The sequence below is a fragment of the Nelumbo lutea genome, chromosome 3 (genome assembly GCF_056320005.1).
Source record: "Nelumbo lutea isolate HS-2025 chromosome 3, American lotus-T2T, whole genome shotgun sequence".
In the NCBI taxonomy this organism is placed as follows: domain Eukaryota; kingdom Viridiplantae; phylum Streptophyta; class Magnoliopsida; order Proteales; family Nelumbonaceae; genus Nelumbo; species Nelumbo lutea.
Window position 1 is genome coordinate 102,474,272 of NC_142686.1, and position 20,021 is coordinate 102,494,292.

Here is a 20,021-nt window from a genome sequence, read left to right on the forward strand (position 1 = left end):
ACATGTACCATGTATCAAGCAGTCCATACTCCAAGCCAGGCCAACCTATGTTAAATCCCTAGTTTCAGTTGACATATTGACTCATTGAATGCAACCAACATTAAAGATTAAGAGCTTATGCAATCTGATAGTGCAAACATTTGGAATTAGGAGAGCTGACAAACTAAATTGGACCACTTAACCCAATTTCTACTGGGAAAAAAATGCTGGCTCCCCTTATACCATATGAAATAAATGGAGGGAAAATTTTTGGAACATGTCTGGAACTACCAAAACATAGTAATGACATGTAGGATAGTTATTTTCCCAAGAAAGGTACAAAGGTATGGTTTTTGTTGCAAATTTGAACTTCACCATGAGTTTCCATAGCAACACCACCTTGAAGACATTTTGATCCATGGTGATAGAATGTATAATGCGGGTAATCGATGCTTCATTCTGTTATAATTGAACACCAATATGCTTAAATATTAAAGGCACTTCAACAAATCAGCGTGAAATGTAGTCTGAAATAACTCCTTAGGATTATGAAAATCTTTCATCATTTCAATGCCCTTGGTGAATAAAAAGACCTTGACAAGATAAAGCAATGGCTAAAAATAAAACATTTATATTCACCAAAAAAATTTGGTATAGTGCAGAACATGTTCATACTTATTCCATTTGTCTGTATCTAAGCTCAGAGAATATATGGTCCATTAAGGTTAATCAAGCAATACAAGAATGATAAGATGTTTATACAGTGCAATTGCAAGAATGGATGAAATGGTAGAAAATTACTTGGGTGTGTCTTTAGAATCTTGTTTCAGACTCTTCCCATTGTCCTCAAATTTCAACATAGACTGAAGCTCTTTTACTTTGTCATGGATCTAAAAGAAACACAGGGTTCGGTAAAAGTGATATAAACAATGGGAAAGCAAGTTTGGACATGAAAGTATCATAAAATGAAAAGAAATACTGAAACAAAGAAGAGTAAAAATACCATACACAAGTAAACATCTAAAAATTTGAACAAATGATAATGACCAGCAGCCATAAGTATATGTGCAATTTGGTCAGGGTTAGCCCTACCCAAACCCAAAAAAGTCAGGTTGAGTTGGATCATATTGTAGGTTAGCTTAGAGCTAGGATTGAAAATATGAACCCAATTTAACTTCAGGTTGGGCTAGTGTGAGTCCTGGAGCAACCCAAACCTGACATGTCTATTCATATGGGAATACATGGTTCTTGCATCCTGGTTTGGATGTCACAACTAGGGCTGTCAACAATATTCGAATTCGAATTCGGATATTAATTTTCAATATTCGTCAGATATTGAATTTTCTAATTGGATTTGAATTTGGATATTGCCTGATTTTACACCCCTAGTCACAATCTGGTTTTGGACAATGATATGAGCTTGTTCTTGGTTATGGGATTGGGATTTGATATGGGCCTAAATATGGCCTTGAGTTTGGGTTGGATTTTGGGCTTGGGGTGGATTGTAGAGTGTAGAAGCCCAAATAGAGGTCTAATTAGGAGATCATTTAGTGCAAGTTTATGAATTGAAGTTCAAATATATGTTCTATTGGTATGCTCCTGCATTAGGAAGCACCATTAATTACAAGACCTCGATCAAAAGCATAACTCAATTGCATTCTACCAGTCACATAGATACTTTAGATGAAATAAATATTTCTTTAAACCCATAGCTTTAAATAACCATTTTTTCCAATCTAATAGCTTTACCTCAGAGATTCCCTTGGTGTGTTTTCTCCAAATGTTAAGCAATTGAGATAGCAATGCCACAGGAAGATCCCTAATCCAACAAAAATCCATATCTTAAGTGAAACCATCAAACGGGAGAACTTATGAATCAAATGGTTAATAGGAAGGTTACAAATTTCATGTTGAATATCATACTATGATGAACAAAACCACAAAGGTAGTAATATCTATTTTCTCATCATAATATCTTTCTTTTTCTCTTTTCTTTTTTATGAACCCAAAGATCAAAAAGAAAAAAGAAAAAAAAAGAAGAAAATAATTCTTAAAAACATGATTTACTGAATCCTGCCTAAGAAGGAAAATTGTTCACTTTCAGCACAATATAGGCATAAAGCATGCTCTTCTAGGGAAGCAATTATGGCAGAAGTCAGAACTGGAAAGAAAATAATTGCCTTTGGAAAGCAATAGTGATATCTAACTTAAGACTATCTAGGCTTGAAATGGAAAAAGACGCCAATGTGATGATAGGATGGATTAAAGATGGAAGAAAAGACCCACATCATGTCATTAGGGATGTTTGGTTGCTGGCCTCATGAATGAAGACTTCATTCAATTGGGCTCAAAGATTGGCTAACTTCTTGAAGATTCTTTACCTATAGAGAAAATAGGGAGAGAATTATATGGAGGCAGCATAGTTTTCAAGGCACCAAAGTAAGGCTAGGCAACAGGGGCATGCTTTGTCACCTAGTCACCTAGGCAGGTGCCTAGGTGTTGCCTACGCAATTGAATTTTTTAAGTTAAAACCATGAATCCCAGGGTAATTCCCTAGGTTTCATAGCAACTATCAGCCATCTTTCACTGATAATTACCTATAATTTTCATGAAAAAAGGTATAAACTTAACATTAAAAGTTTAAAACATAGAAAATCAACATATTCATGAGAAAAAAAAAAAAAAGAAAGAAATTTCTGAAAATATAGGGACTGAGACCCTGTTTTTTTCCTATGAAAAGAAGAAAAGAAAGAGTGGAAGAAGAAGAAGAAGAAGAATGTATTCATTAGACTAAACATTATGTCCTTCCTTGCTTATTGGTTCAGGGTTTGAAGACTCAAGAGTTCAAAACAGCATACACCAACATGTGTTTCGATGGAACCCCAACAAAAATAAAATAATAAAAATAAACTAGTAACAAAATGAATAATTTAATTTAATAATGATGTCTATTTTATAATTATAATCTCAAAAGATAAAGAATATAATACATTGGAACTTGGAAATCTTATTGGGGACCAGTGTTCTTCCACCTTTCTTTGTATATCTTTTCAAATATAAGTACACAATAAGAAATTTTTATTGCCCACCACAAAATGCATCTAGCAATAAGGGATAAATTGTGTTTGAGTGCCATGTGGTCATGTTGTTTTCTGTTCTTGACTTCTTGTAATTGTGCCTGTGCTCTCATGCACTGGAAGTTGATATTGCACTTTCTTCATTTCATCTTAGTGAAATATTTTTGATCTCGTCACTGATTAAAATAAAAGTGTTGAATATTAAACCTGTTAGTATAAAATAGAGAATAAAAACCTACAGAACCAAGGTTCAAAATATCGACTCGCTCTTCTTTTTTTTTTAGTTTTTTTCTTCGAAACTTGTTCAGGGGGATCAGTTTAAGGCCCATCTAACCCCTGAAATAAGTGGGACCCCGAAACACCTTGTGCAGGGGCATATCGGAGGGGCCCCAATACGTGACGAAATTTTGACCCTTGTACAGAACCATGTAATGGGGAGTGAGATGTCGAAAGGCATTCAGGTCAAGAATTGGAATTTACAGTTTGACGAACCCTTGAAGACTAACTTGTCTTCCTTCGACTATCAATAGATCTTCTATTGATAAGACATATGGATAACTTCTTTCAAAGAGGTCCAAGAGTGCAGTTTGAAGTTTGGCATTTAGAGAAAGAGACTCAAAGATCAGGAGATTGTGGCATTTACAGATTTTCTGTGAAGATAACTATGGACAATGAAGAGGATACTGACTAGGGAGTAGAGGAATAGGATATGAAAGTGATAAATTTAATCTTAACATGTATTTTCTTTGCAGGAAGCATGTGGAATAGCCGAATAGATTGTCACTGTAGAAGAGAGTAAAAATGCCCTTAGCCAATGTTGATCCCAGCTACTAGGGGTCTTGGGAGGGGAAGAAAGAGTGAATTAGTTTTTGTTTTTCTGCTTGTTCTTAATTTTAATTGAATTGTAGATAGTGAGACGTGGGCCTATTTTAATTTTATTGGATTTTAATTGTTCTACTGCCTAACTAGGGACTGACATGTAATTTGCTCATATTTCAGCAGTTATTTAAGATAATGGGGTCTCCCATTGATAGTTACTCACCTGAAAACAATTTCTCATATGGTTTAATCAATTTTAAGTAGTAACTGTCATATTCATAACAGTCAATGGAAATTAGAAAGGGGGATTTTTTATTAAAAAGTTACCACAAAAAGGTGGAGTATTTTAAGCATTTGGATTAGATCATGTGGCTTTTGAAGTTCAAAGGAATGATGTAAAAGGGTGGGAAAAGGAAAACAATGAATTTGTGTCTTTAGCACATGGAGGCCTTGATGAGCTCCATGACATTTTGGGGAACTTCATTCAAAATGCCTGCTGGAGCCTTGAAGAACGGTCAGAATATCATTCCAGACAGCAAAGAAGCACTGCTAATAAGTTCTCTGGTGATATGAGTTAGCCGAGGTGAAGATGATGGGAAGAGGAAGCGACAGAGTTTCAGGCGGTGAATAGGTGGAAGACTGTACTGGACATTGAAGCAAAGAAACTTCTTCTGGAAAGCGGAAAGGCAAGAGGTAGAAATCTCTTAAAGGTAAGAGAAGGTAGGAGGGCAACGATAATTTTATTTGAGGAAGCAATCCTCTGGTTGAAAGGTTTCATCGATGGAGTACTTCAGTCTATCAAAAATGTAGGGTGGAGAAATGTATTGGAAATTGAAAGGAAGAAATATGTAGTGGAACTAAGATGAAACAGGAAAGGATGGTTCTTTACCATCACAGAATACTACTTCGGTGACCCGAAACAAATGGTCTGCTTACCGGAAGGGAAGCAAACACAAGGTTGGATAACTTTTGCGGTTGAGTTACAGAAGTTCCTTGCTGCGGTTGATAACCATCTGCAAATGGAACACGAACAATAACAGAGCAAAGATAAGAGTATCCCTAAGTCCTCGAGTCAGGCCTTGAAGCAGGAATCATTCAGCTGCGGAAAGGCAATAGCACTCTCATGTAGGGGTTCGAAAGTCTGGTTTGAGGCTGAGAAGGATGAAATGGAGGAAGCTGTTGAAAGCCGTGGTGAACAATCTGAAGCTGGATTCGGAGGTTGCCTTGAAGCCATTTTCAAACTGGAAGGCAGCTCTAAAAATCAAAGATGGGGTAAACAGAGGATTCACAGCATTCGAATGGGAAGAAAGGTTGGTTTACGTACAAAACTGGAAACCGCTGTGTAATGAGATGGTGCCTTCCAGAGGGAGTTTCATGCTAAAAATGTTTGGACTTCCATTTCATCTCTGGAACAAATCAAGCTTAGAAAATATAGTAAAGATGCTGGGTGGGGTGTTGGAGGAAATCAAAATGCAAGACTTTCAAGCTGTGGAGGTTAGGATTAAGGGGGTGAAACCAGAATCGATCCCAAGGGTAGTCGAAGTGTTGGTTGATGAAGTCTGGTACAAGATCTGGCTGGTTTCAGAGACGGAGGTGGAGCTCTGGGGGCGAAGCACCAAGGTAGAAGATGAAGGTGACGTGGCAGGCTGATTCACGTGTGGTAGACAGGGGTTAGTGGGACTGGAGGTTGAACAGCAGAGGTCTAAGGGGGAAGCTGAAAAGGTGCAAGTGGAAAATCAAGAGAGGGGTTGGCGGGACTGGAGGTTGAACAGCAGAGGTCTAAGGGGGAAGCTGAAAAGGTGCAAGTGGAAAATCAAGAGACACGCAAACCATTTAAAGAAAAAATTTTAAAAAACTTTGAAGTCTCTCGAAGTTTAGGGGCCCGGGCTTCTTTTGCTGATGCGGTCAAGAAGAGGGTTGGACCAACTAAGGGTTTGATGCGATCCGGTTTGTCTGAACCGGTAGAAGGATTGGACGGGTCAACCAAGATTTCGAACCTGGGGCCACATGAATGTTTAAGTGAGCACATGGCCCATGACAAGACGAAGGGGATTATAGACGCCAGAATGCGTCTATCTTCTTCTTCCTCGAAGAGGATCTTCGGTGGCGTATCACCTTCGACCAGGCGGAAAGAGAGAACCGTCGGCCCTCTACAATGGGTCCCCAAATTAGTGCCTGAACCATCTGGGGGAAGTCACTCAATACAAGATCGTCCAAATCCCAGATACGTAAGGGAGTGCGGTGAGGAGGGAGTCGACGAGGGCTGGGTAAACTGTCAGTTGGAAGACCCAGAGTTGGAAGAAGACTCGGATGAACAGTCCAGCATTGGTAGTGTTGAGATAGACAAATCGTCAGAGGCAGATTTGGCAGCAACATTAAATCTCGGCACCCTGTTTTCAGAAGATGCAGCAGAAGGAGCTGACTCGGAGCGGCTTCTACACCAGGAGAATGATAAAATAACAGAGCACATCAACAATGTTGGGGGCAAAAACTATGACCTGATCTTAGAAGTTCCATTACCAAAACTTGCTAACGGGCAGGAGGTTTGTAAGGAAGTGTCTGCAACTCTCCTGAAGCAAAGCAGGAACGAAGTAGTGAGGGACAAACTGGTGGTTGCAGAGAGGGATACCACCTCAGACCCAAGCCAAGGAGTTAGTTGACACTCGCACAATTTATCAGGATCTGACTGCTTCCAAATCCAGTTCCCCTCTTCATTCCCAGCTAAACCCACGTAACTGTGTGTCCATTCAATTTTTGTTAATAATGAGTGCTCTGTGTCCTGTGTGCCAGATTCCAATCCCAATTCAGAGGCTTTAGCCTATATAGGAGGGGGAGGGGCAAGTAATAGAAACAGTGTTAGAGAGGATTTGGAGAGGGAGGTAGAAAGAGAGGTGGAAGCAAATAGTATTAACAGAATTCTGGGAAACATTGAGAATATGATATATGAAGTGGAGAATAACTCTCTGAAGGAAGGATTAGATGAGCTTCAGATAGAAAGAAGTCAAGAGGAAGAAGGTAGAGGTAGGGACATAGGCCAGGAGGAGAGAAATAGAAAGACAGACAAAAGAGAGCTGGCAAGTGAGGACTCTGTGGCAGCATTCATACAGAAACTGGGGCGTAAACCGAAAAATCCAAATGAGCTGAAAGGATTCCTACAAAAAAAGAGAGAAGAAGTTAAGAATAAAAGGAGAAAAATGAGTGAGGTTGAAAGACTGATGAAGGATGTGGTAGGAGATAGAAGCTTTGGAGCTAGAGGGGAAAAGAGGAAAGGAAATATGTGAGGGTAATAGGTGTAAGGGGTGGATAATAAAGAATAATGAGGATTATTAGCTGGAATGTGAGGAGACTGGGTAGTGCAAGAAAGAGAGCATTAATAAAAGAGGCCACCAAGAAAATAGACCCAGATGTGGTACTGTTACAAGAAGCTAAAAGAGTGGAGTTTGACATCAAATGGGCAAAGAGTGTGTGGAAGAATCAATATCTGAAAGAAGAATCAAGGAATGGAATCTATTAGAGTTTGGGAGATTGGAGGAAAGGAAGCAGAGTGTGATTACACGAATTAAAGATCTGGACAGCAAAGAAGGGAGAGGCAGCCTAATAGTAGAGGATAAGGAACAAAGACGGAGATTGCGTAAACAGTTAGAGGATTATATTCTTTAGGAGGAAATAAGCTAGAGGCAGAAGTCAAGATGCAAGTGGCTAAAAGAGGGGGACAAGAACACTAAGTTCTTTCATGCTTTGGCAAGTGGCAGAAGGAGAAGAAATTTTATTACCAGATTGGAGATTGAAGGGGAAATAATCACGTCAAAGAGAAATTACAGAAGCATTTGCAGATCATTTTCGGCATATATTTAGAAGGCCCCTAAATAAAAGGGTGTGGCTGGAAGGTTTGGAATGGCCAACACTGAAGAGAGAAGATAGGGAGTGGTTGGAAAAGAAGTTTGAGTTGGAAGAAATAAAAGAGGTGGTTTTCTCAATGGATAGATCAAAGGCACCAGGCCTAGATGGATTTACGATGGCTTTTTACCAGGATTGTTGGGAGATACTAAAGAACATAATGTTGGTATTCAATGAATTCCATACCAGAGGAGTAATCAATCCTGTGTTAAACTCCACCTTCATTGCTTTGGTACCCAAGAAAAGTGATGCAAATCATCCAAAGGATTATAGGCCGATCAGTCTAGTAAATGGCCTTTATAAGATCATCTCTAAGGTGTTGTCCTTTAGAATTAGAAAGGTGCTCCCAACTATCATAACAAGCAATCAATGAGCTTTTGTGAAGGGGAGGCAAATAACAATATAACATATCAGATACTTGTAGCAAATGAGAGTTTAGAGGACTATAAGAGATTCATGAGAAGAGGTGTAGTTTGTAAATTAGATCTGGAAAAGGCTTCTGACTTGGTTGATTGGTCCTTCCTTTTGGAGGTGATGATTAACTTTGGGTTTGGAGACATCTGGTGCAAATGGGTGATGGGTTGCATTAAGGATTGTCATTATTCCATTTTGGTGAATGGAACAATGGTGGACTACTTCCCAGCTTTGAGGGGGGTGGGTTGCATTAAGGATTGTCATTATTCTATTTTGGTGAATGGAACAATGGTGGACTACTTCCTAGCTTTGAGGAGGATTAGACAAGGAGACCCTTTATCCCCTTTCTTGTTTACATTGGTTGCAGAAGTGTTGGGGGGACTAATATCCAAAGCATATTCCAGAGAGTTAATAAGAGGGTGGAAAGTTGGAAGAGACAATATACCGCTTACACACCTACATTCTTGTTTACATTGGTTGTAGAAGTGTTGGGGGGGACTTAATATCCAAAGCATATTCCAGGGAGTTAATAAGAGGGTGGAGAGTTGGAAGAGACAATATACCGCTTACACACCTACAATTTGCAGACAACACAATTCTGTTTTGTGAAGGAGGGGATATCAATTGGATTAGAAACTTGAAGCTCACTATACAACTTTTTGAGCAAATTTCAAACCCTAGGGTGAACTTTGAGAAAAGTTGTATAGTTAAAGTCAATATGGAGGAAGGGGAGATTGGTGAGTATGCAGACATGTTGGGATGTGTAGTTTCTAATTGGCCCTTAAATTACCTTGGTTTACTCTGGCTAACCTTCCTGTCTATTTTTTGTCAGTCTCTAAGATTCCGACTAAGGTGGCTAGTAGGCTGGAAAAACTAACGAGAGATTTTCTTTGGGAGCCGGAGGAGGAGAAGAAGGACCATAGGGTTAGGTGGGAGATAGTATGTAGGGGTAAAAATGAGGGAGGTTTGGGGATTGGGAACATTAGGACTAGGAACCTAGCATTACTAGGGAAATGGTTGTGGAGATTCTCATTGGAGAAAGAAAGACTGTGGGTTAAGATAGTGGGAAGTATACATGGGCTGGCAGACAATGCATGGGATACTAGGATTCTAGCTATGACTACAAGAGCTTCTCCTTGGAAAGCTATTCAAGCCATTTTGCCCTTGTTCTCTCCATGGATCAGGTACGACTTGCACTCAGGTAACCTCATTAAGTTTTGGGAACATGTTTGGGTTGGGGATTCCTTATTGAAAGATCAATTTCCAAGCCTTTTCGCCATTTCTACTCTTAAAAATGTACCAGTCTCCTCCTTTCTTGTTCCTTCTAATTCACCTTTTGGGTTTGGATGGAACTTGAGTTTGAGAAGAGATGCCAGGGACACAGAGTTAGCCTGTACTTTAGCCTTACTTTCCATTCTTGAAGGGGTCTTCATTGAGACATCAAAGATAGATAGCAGAATATGAACACCCACTCCCTCGGGTTCCTACACTTGTGCCTCTTTCTTTAAAGCACCGTTACCCTCTCCTCCTGTTGGATCGTCTTCCCCTGTTAAAGATGTGTGGTGTCAACCTATACCTCCAAAGGTTGGGAGTTTCTGTTAGGATGCCTTTCTGGAAAGAGTTAATACAAGGGATCTACTCCAAAGAAAAAGACCCAACAGTTGTTTGTCTCCTCACTGGTGTGTTCTCTGTAAATCCAATGGTGAGTTTGGATACCATTTACTAATTTCTTGTCAGTTTGTTAAAGTTATTTGGGAATGGTTTACTTCTTTGTTTGGGTGCAGGTGGACTCCCCCTTTAAATGTGCAAAGCTTATTTACTTCCATGCCTAACTGTCCAACCAAAAGGGTCAAGATCATGTGGAGATGTGGTAGGGTTGCGGTATGTTGGACTGTTTGGGAGGAGAGAAACTCGAGGATATCCTCAAATAAGGAGAGAAGTTTGGAAGAAATCCTAGAGACTATCCACATTAGGATGATACATTGGTTGAGAACATTGGAATTGTTTAAAGTGTTCTCGGTTGATGAGATGACAAGGAGCTGGAAGGTGATTGCAGAATCAGGTTCAAGTAGAAAGAATTTAAACTCTTGTTGGACACCCCCACCTCATGGGTTTACCAAACTGAATTTTGATGGTAGCAGCATAGGCAATCTAGGGCCTTTCAGAGTAAAGGGAGTAATAAGGGATGAAATAGAGAATTTGTTAGCCATGTACTCTGGTCCGATTGGGGTAGGAGATTCTTTGAGGGCTGAGTTCCTAGGAGCTATTGAAGGGATACAAAGGGTCAAAGGAAATGAATATTAAAAAGTTGATTATAGAAGGTGACTCTGAAATTGTGGTGAATTGGCTTAAAGAGGACAGTTATATGCTCTGGAAATACAACAATGAAAAGAGGAAGTTCAAGTGGCTCACCAAGGACATGGAAATTCATTGTACATGGATAAAGAGAAGTGCAAATGCATTGGCAGATGGTCTAGCTAGGCAAGGGGTAAACAGAAACACTATATTTTGGGCTGTTTTGTAATTGCTTCATAGTCAAGATGTACCTTGGGTAGTTGGGAGTTAAGATTCTTTAGCTCCTTCCTTTGTAATTCCGATTTTCTCAATCATTAATAAAATAAAATTTCATTGTTATTGATCAAAAAAAAAAGTTCTCTGGTGCTGCTTTTTGGGTTGCTGTGTTTGGTAATCGTTGTTTTGTTGTAGTTAAAGTGATAGGTTTGTCCATGGATCTCAGGATTATGTTTTTGTTGTGCTTTACAGTGATGGAATTATTTTCTTGGTTGCTTTTCAATGAGGGTGGTCTTTGATATTGATTTGGGACTGGCATAAAGGAATTCTTGTTGTATAAGGAGGAGGGGGTTTATGTAATTTTTTTGTTTCTATGCCTCTTCAACCCTCCTCAAGATAAAAATCCTGAACTTTACTTTTTTTGTCTTCCTTTTGTCTTGTTTTGCATTTTGTTTCATTTTGTACACTTTCTCATACAGTTGTGATCTTTAATATAACATTGTTATCAACCTTTGCATCCTAAGATAAGAATCTAACTACATGGATCAAATAATCAAAAAGCAAATATTACCTAAACAAACCAAGAAACTTACCTTACCCTGTGTACTACCTGACTAATAATACCTCCCTTACTCTTCCCTGAATATTGTCCAGCATGCAAACAACAATCTGACGGAGAAGACTTTGAAAATTCATTCCCTATTCCCAAGTGATTATCTGAAGCATTTTTGTTGTATGTTGCTGGATCAAGTGCCTCACAGACTATGTCTAATAGATGCATTTTCTGAAACTTTCCAACTTCATGTAAGCACTGCAATGAACATTTATTTGTCAAGAAGCATAAGTTCATCCATGACAAAATATGCTAATGTATGGTCAACAAATGACAAGCTGATCAAAAAAATCAGGAAGTTATCAGCGACAAGTACAAGATAGAAAAGGGAATTCATGAAGTTTTAAGGCATAACCTTAGCAAAAACAATCCAATTTGCAGAAAGATAAAATTCATCAAAACCAGTACATTATTAATCCAAAAAAGATATAATACAAGTATAATCATGTAAGCACTGAAACAAACATCCATCTGTCAAATGACAGAGATGGATGTTGCAAGGCCTGAAGCTTGCAAAGCAGCTAAATTTAAAACAGGTGGAGATTGAATGGGACTCTATGATGCTAGTGGGATGGATAATTAATAACAGCCAAGGACCTTGGGTGTACCGACAGCTCATGATGAAAATCAGACAATTAGCAAGAGAGGTAGAGGCCAACTTTAGGTGGGTCAACAAATCAGAAAATGGTTTGGCTAATTCATTAGCCAAACAAGGGGTATCTAGGGAGTAACTTTTTTGGGGGATAATTTGTATGCATAATGTGATAAGGAGGATCGGCTCCTGATGTGAGCTGTGAACTGTAAAATTTAACATTATTACTCTAATTTAATACAAGATATCTTTTACTTATCGGAAAATGGATCATAACAATAATATAACTTTGAGTAAATAAAAAACTTAAGAAAACACAATAACCTTTGCATCAAACTTGACTTGGATTAGTATTCACGTCATGAATAAAACACACAAATCAAGAATAACCTTAAAGAGGGGCTAATCAAGGAAAGACTGAAACTTTAGTACTCTGAATGGCCTCTTCTTAATCAAATAGGCAATTATTTCTACAGCAGCTCCCCAAAATTGAATAGGGATATATGTACTGAATCTGATAACCTCCAACACATGGTTCTTATTTTTCCTTACACCATTCTGCTGTGGTGTATAGATACAAGAGCCTTGGTGCAGACCTTTCTCTTCTAGATATTGAGTTTTCTCTCAAAGTGGATTTCCACCAAACTATAAAAATTCTTGATATTTTCAAGAACTTCATCTCTTGATTTCAACATATACAATCATGTGTGTCAATGAAAACTATCCAAACATCAGTATGCACAATATTGAAGGGAAAAGAAGTACTGTTTCTTTGGAAAAAAAATCTACAATGTTTAGCAAGTTGATAGGTTTTGCATTGCAAACTTAAAATAGAAACATACCAGAATAACTCGGGGTACTAGGCCAATTGTTTTGGGGATTGGTCATTTAGGGAATTTGTAAGAAAAACAGATGGGTGGCTAGTGGTACTAGGCCTGAAGAGATGCATCTGGAATATAACTATGTATAAATAATTCTTCTTAGCACATCAATAAAGCTTTTTCAATCTGATCAAAAAATTTGTAAAATTCACTTAGATATCTGGAAAACCCAAGAATATTAGGAAATTCTTTAAAATATTAAAAAGAATATAGAATTTATTAAATTTTTTTATGAATGAAGATAAATATAGAATTTATTAATGAAACTTCAAGAAATGTTATAAAGGATTATTAGACACTTAAAAAAAATAAAAACTCACTATATACCTCAAAACAATAGAAGATTAAAAATTTTAAATATGCATTGATGGGAAGATCTAGCTACTATCATGCAAGTTGAGTACCATTAAAAACTAAGTAGGTTTTTTAAAATAATATCTATCTATAATTTTGAGGCCATATTAATTATTACTATGGTTCATATTATTGTATGATTATTATAACGAGCAAAATAATTTTATATCAATTATTCAACTAAAATTCTTAAAATAAATTTATATTCTGAAAACCTAGTCAATAAAAAGGTCCAGAATCACTATTCCAGAATGTTTTCATTTTGTCCATTAGGGAAATGGAGAAACTTCACTATGTTTTGGAAAAATTCTGAATAACTAGTAAAAGAGTATTTTAGGCCTTACACGAACCACTGAACTCCAATTCTTCTGCAATTTCTTCAACTCAAATAAACCAGAAGCCAAATTCTCGCTTGTCCCTTCAGTCATTTTACACCTGGTCACAGTTTTTGCAATCCATGTTTACATTCTTGTCCAGATAGTGCACATTATTAAGCCTGTAGATTTGAAGAGGCATAGTGCATATCCTCAACTGTAAAATACTCTGAAGTACCTTTGACAAGATGGAAAATTAAAAGCATTCTTGAGCATCACTTCCGGCAAAAGAGCACATTTCTCACTCCAGAAACCCTGCACTGGAAAACCCATCAATAGGTAAATAATGAAAGATAAGTCAAACTTAGGATGTGCATTGAAGGGACAAACCTTTCAAAAGGAAATATGAATAAATTAACAAACTGATGCAAACCTAATCATAAATTAATTTGTTAGCAATATAAACATGATATAACATAGATATCATTTGACACTTCTAATAGAGAGACAGGGATCAAAATGGCTTTTCATTCCTTGGAAGAAAAAAGAAATATCATCTTAAACCAACTTCTTTGTCATGAATACCAAAAGGCAAAAACATTACCCAAATAATATTCCTAAGCAATGGGCGTCATGTAAGGCCTGTGTACATGCATGTGCATTCATGTCTCTGTATAACTAGATTCCACAACCATTTTTCATTATGGTACTTCAAATGACTTTTTACTAAACGAGAGAGAACAAAACATTCAAATAACTCAGCATACTCACACCATAGTGGAAAAAGAAAAAAAAAATAATGTTGGAAATTCTCAGAACTAAATCCTGAGTTTTCTCACCCATTTTCCCCAATTATAGCATAAAATCCAGTGAAGGATGCCATCTCCATATGCAGAAAAAGACAGGGCATAATGAACACTGGACCAGCACAGCTCCAGCAAGGCCATTGAACCTAAAACACTAGCTCAACCTAGACCTAAGTGTAGACCTTACCAGACAACTCAGCCTGCAGAGATGGCATAAAAAATGCCAACCCCTATCAGTTCTATGTCAACATACTATGCATTTCTGTGATTAGTGAAAGTACACTACTGGTTTAACATAGATTACCGGTTACATAGTATGTGTTTATATGGTTATACATGTGAGATGTGTAGATTTTATAAACTTAAGTGTGCAATTATGTATAAATATATATAATTTATATGTGTGCACTTATATACACTAGATAACCAGGTCATTCCAAGCTTAGAACTGCCTGTATCTACCCTGCTGTAAAGTTAGCTGACTAACTAGACCATCCATTGACACCACAAAGAAGAAAAACAATAATCAAACAAGAATTAGGGGACATTCAGTAACAGCTGAAGTGAATGAACTGAATAACTTATTCTTTGTCTTGTAGTGAACAAGAATTAGGGGACATTCAGTAACAGCTGAAGTGAATGAACTGAATAACTTATTCTTTGTCTTGTAGTGAAAAAGTCATAAAGGAGGTTGTTAGCTCCTTAATGGCTGATGCTGAAATTGGGTTGATTAGCATACCCTTGAATAATTTATTAATTAACTCTTTTATCCACTAAAAGACAAAAACAAGTCATTAATTTGAGCCACTTCAACTATTATCTAACAACCCATTAGGCTTTGAAACAACTTGTTACAGCCCTTATTTTCCAAAGAAAGAAGGAAAAGCAATTTCACCTCGCAATCATCATTGAGTAAATCTCTGCATAAGAAACTTAGAGGCTCTGTGGAAAAATGTTTAGCACATGCAATCTGCATAAAAGTTGTGAAGGCATATTGTCAACAGAGATCCAATCATGTTGGCCAGATAAAGCACATGCTAGGAGTTGCTTCACAGTAAAGACGATAAAAATGAGAGCAATACAGTATAACAACGTAACAATACCAACCACTTGCACATAAGATTGAAAATACAAACCTTTAAGGCCTTAATGAAAGATGTCACTGTTCCATCCTGCCTTTGGAAGTAGTTTCTCAAGAAGAAGACCACTTTGTGGCCAACATTAAATCCAAAACAAGTTTTAAGCAGAACAGCCTCAACAATTGCATCCATTCTCTCGTATGGAGATCCCAGACTGAACTTAAAAGGGCACAAATGTTTCAATGCATTTGATGGAAGTAGGTTTCTTGGGGCATCAATAGTTGTAGCAACACCCATTACTAAAATAATCGGAATCTTAACCACCCATTCCCTAAAGAAAACCAAGAGTGAACATTTATTACCTGATATAGATATTGCATAAAACAAAGAAGCACTAACACTATACACTATTGATATGACAATAGAATTAAACACAAAGCATAGAAGGTGTTGGAATACATTGCTGAAGCATGTCAATGACCGATCCACTTAATTCCATAAACATGACAAAAATTGCGTAGATATTAATATATAAGATGAAACTTGACTTCAAAACTGTTATTAAAAAATATGAAAAGGAGAAAACATTTTTTTAGCACGAAGTACTAAAAGAATCACCTGAGCTATTATTATCTGCTAGTTTCAGGTAATGCAACCAGAGAAAATAGTTTCAAGAAAAAGTACAAGGTAAAAGTGACTGGTTGATATGTTGGACAAGTAGATAGGAGTCAGCTGTTTTGGGGCATGCTGGGGAACCAGTAGTGTAATAGCATTAACTGAATAAATGTAATTTGATGGGGGTGGAAAAACCTGTTTCTACACCAGGAATGCCTGACATCATTGATCTTTTTATCCATTCCTAATAAATGTTACTGTTATCCATCAAAAAAAGCACAAGGTAAAAGTCTTTCGAATCACTTGGTAAGATACCTGATATCAAGGCTAAACTAAGTTGCAATCAACAGAGTTGGAAAAGGAAACCACAGAACTACAAATCACACAAAGAGGATAAGAAACTTAGCCATAAGGAGTCAAAACTTTTGGCTCAAGTATCCAATCACTAAATTTTTAGATGCATTATAAAGTATTTTTCCAAGATCTCCAACATTTATGATGACTGAAAATTCTGATTTTAAGTCCTTTACAAAGTTGATGGTGTTTTAATTGTAACAACTTTTTTCCAGTGCACATCATATGCAGGGATGTTGTTGACAATTAAAACATTAAATAGTGGATAATTTTATATGGTAAAGATAAGCACGGCACGTTTAAAAAGAAAAAAAAGACTAAGTAGTAAGGGCCAAAGATAACAAATTAAATGAAGATTGATCTTACATGTGTTTTAGATGCATAAGTTGCAAAAAAAAACAAGACAAAAAACCTCCAAAACTGAAAAAAAAATAGAAATATATTAAACATAATATTAATTAAAATATAAACTTAAGTTTTAAAAAACCTATTATCTCAAATTAAAATACATAAACATAACATATAAAACATATTCAAAATGAAAATTTTAAAAATAAAATCAAGCATAAGTACATAACCTATAAAACGTATTATGTTTGATTATTCATATAAAACATATAACCGTTTACAATTAAAAAAACATATAAAACATATTCAAGCATGTAAAACTCTCAATCTCTTTATTTTTTTCCCAATTGCACTGTTTCATATAACTAATGTGATGTTAAACATTTTGCACTCCTGACCATGAGCCACCTTTGCACCAAGCCCCTTGCGGCAACCCCAAATAGGTTTAAAAGACAATTAAAATTATAAAATCTCTTTTTTGTAGGGATTAGGAATTTTAAGACCCCAATATGGACCTATTTGAATTTGCCTCAAGGGGCTTGGTCAGGGGTCAAGGGGTAGAGATCCCAACCAAGCTGCTAGCTTAAAAAAGAGAAAATGTGCAAATTTTGAAAAGGTATGCACCTGGGTTGAAGCATAAGGTGCACCAGGCGCATGGCTGGCACCTTTTGAAAGTGTTGCTCCTGGGGCCTAAGCGCAGCCCATACCTTAAAATGCACCTCACCTGTGCGCCTAGGCATGCCTTTCAAATTACTGGATCTTACAAAAAATCTATGGATAAACTAATAGAAGACCCTTATCGATTCAATTCTTTTTTTCTTATCAGCAACAAAAGAGAGCTTCCGACTTCCATAGAAGAAAATGGAAAATTAAAGAAGTAATTGGGTAGCTGATAGTAGGGGTGTCAATTGGACTGGATTTGGTCCAATCCAATGCAGTCCAACGTGAGTCCATTATAAATGGATCAGGTCCAATCCAATCCAATGAATGTTTTGGACCAATTTGGATTGGTCCAATTGAATGTTGTCTGGACCATTCAATCTGTTCAAATTCATTTGGATTTAGATTGGTTTCAACCCAAACCCAGTCCATTGACACATAATTCTTATCTTATATCAATGGACCAGATATTGGCTTAATCCAACCCAATCCAATATAAATTTGTTACGAACAGACCAGGTCCAATCCAATCTAATAAATATTTTGGACCAGATTGGTCCAATCCAATATGTCTCGTTGGTCCATCCAGTCCATCCAAAATGATTTTGGACTGGACGGAGTCCAATCCAAAACCGGTCCATTAACACCCTTAGCTGATAGTCTACAAAAGCCAAAGTGATATGAGTGGGAAGAGTGTGTGTGTGTGAGAGAGAGAGGGAGAGAGAGAATACATGTACTCATTAGCTTGGACATACAATTTGTTTAGGGAACCAGGTAGCACATGTGCTTTGCTTAAATGTATGAGAAAGATTACCTTAACATCAAGATAAACTCAGCTAATACAGATCCACTACATCGCTCCATATCCCCAATTATCACAACCAAGGGATTATTGTAGTTCTCTTGTTCACTATACCATGAAGCTAAAACAGCTATATCAGGTGCCTGTTTTAAATCAACACTGGGAAATATAAGACAAGGATTGAAGAGACACCTTGAGAAATTCTTACTTTTATAGTAAAGACACTTACATCCAAGGAAACCATAACTAACTGTCTCAATAGACTTCTGAGGCATCCACCAATCCCATTCTTGACAGAAAAGTCCAATGAAGAAAGATTAGCCACATGGCATCCTTTAGATTTCAAATGCAATCCAAGCTCTTCAAATGTCAAGAGATCATCAACAAATTCTATGTTCTCTGCAAACCATAATTAGCCTTTAAATTACATCTATATAGCTTAAAAACAGTCTTTAGTATGCTATTAAATAGAGAAAATGAGTCAAAGGCTGTTTTACCCTCTTTAACAATGGTTCATTTCATATAAAACGCATGGTGTCATGCATAATGCACACACATAGGGAGATAGAAAAATAATACAAATGTAATTAATCCAATTTATAAACAGTTCAATATTTCTCTTCGATAAATGCTAGATAATTTGAGTGCTGATAATTACGAAAAAAAGAAGATAACTTTAAATTCTAGAATAGAAAAGAACTTACTTGTAAGCACCAGGGCTGTAAAAATCTGTTTGCAATTGATATCAGTGACAAGAGGGTATGGACGAACTGCTTCAGGTGCTCCAGAGGACTTAATAGTCGAGAAACATTCACAAACCCATCGGTGTACCTCATCAAATGCACTGATATTAATTTCCCTTAGAACGTCCTGCCACCAGCAAGTAAGGACGAAATTTCGATCAAGTGCCATAAATTGCAATGAGATTGAAAGAGAGTCATAAGTGTGGAGGATATCCACGAACCTTTATTTTTGTTTCGATCTCCGACCACACCGCATTGAAAGCTTCAACACGCAACTGTTCGTAGTAATAATCATCTTCTTCTTCGACGTGGTTGGCATCTGATTTCCCTTCTGATTTAGGAGATGCTGGAGACAAAACTATCTTTCTTCTGGTTTTTCCGGGTCCAGAGGATTTTCTACTAGATTTTCGAGGCAATGCTTTGTGTAGAACGAAGAATTGCTGCATGACAAGAACCAGGCAAGCATTAGTGAAGGCGCAAATGTGAAAATTGAAGAACAATAAAACTTTAATGGAGTAAAAAAAGTTCGAGAAAATAAATAATAACTTGAAGATTGTTTTCTTCGTTGTCAGATACTGTAGGTGGAGATGGAGAATCAGGAATCGCAGAGGGCGCCATAGAATGACTTGGAGAAAATTAGGGTTTTCTTCGGCAGTTATTCCTCTGGCTTTCCAGTCAGTATTTTTTGGCGCGAAAACTTCACCAAGGAAAGGTAGGCGATACTCAACTCGAGCCGTCGAGCGAGTTGGGCCGGTTTGGGGCCAAGCCGATATGCTGAACCTGAACCCAAGTACCCAACTCGTTGAGCTGCTTTAACCGGGCTACATGGGGAAGCCATTTATTCACTCCCGTCTGGAAGGGCTTTCAGAACACGCGCAGCTTATATTGTTACAGGTTGGCCCCACATGTGAACATCAGAAGTTGTATTTCGTGAAAATTCGTAAAGCCGATCACTGTCTAAAACACAGGTGAAATAGGAAGCTACTCTATGTAGTTTTTCCGAAACATTGGTCCTCAACAACACGGTTAAATCACCGCACCTCACCTTAAAACGCAGAAGCCCTCCCAAATAAGTTTTTTGTATGGAACGATGGATAACAAATAGGGCTGTCTGATACCCGATCGAATTGTTTGATACCCGAACGAGACCTAATCCAATTGTT

The 20,021-nt window shown here is 37.4% G+C and overlaps 1 protein-coding gene across 3 annotated transcripts in view; it reads right to left on the reverse strand.

Moving 5' to 3' along the window:
- The window catches only part of ORC3 (origin recognition complex subunit 3), a 40,501-nt gene extending 20,789 nt beyond the window's left edge, over positions 1-19,712 (reverse strand). Inside the window, exons 1-13 of one of the 3 annotated variants that reach the window (XM_088981212.1) lie at positions 19,405-19,563; positions 19,080-19,298; positions 18,820-18,985; positions 18,345-18,514; positions 18,128-18,258; positions 17,278-17,385; positions 15,394-15,667; positions 15,153-15,227; positions 13,690-13,766; positions 13,488-13,572; positions 11,291-11,508; positions 1,729-1,798; positions 781-869 (exon numbers count right to left, since the gene is read on the reverse strand). In XM_088981212.1, the coding sequence (XP_088837338.1) occupies positions 781-869; positions 1,729-1,798; positions 11,291-11,508; positions 13,488-13,572; positions 13,690-13,766; positions 15,153-15,227; positions 15,394-15,667; positions 17,278-17,385; positions 18,128-18,258; positions 18,345-18,514; positions 18,820-18,985; positions 19,080-19,298; positions 19,405-19,476 (1,754 nt within the window). In that variant the 5' untranslated portion in view covers positions 19,477-19,563. Of the gene's footprint in view, positions 1-780; positions 870-1,728; positions 1,799-11,290; positions 11,509-13,481; positions 13,573-13,689; positions 13,767-15,152; positions 15,228-15,393; positions 15,668-17,277; positions 17,386-18,127; positions 18,259-18,344; positions 18,515-18,819; positions 18,986-19,079; positions 19,299-19,404 lie in introns of all 3 variants that reach the window. The other 2 variants (XM_088981211.1, XM_088981214.1) reach the window with 2 other exon arrangements.
- Positions 19,713-20,021: the final 309 nt, after the last annotated feature.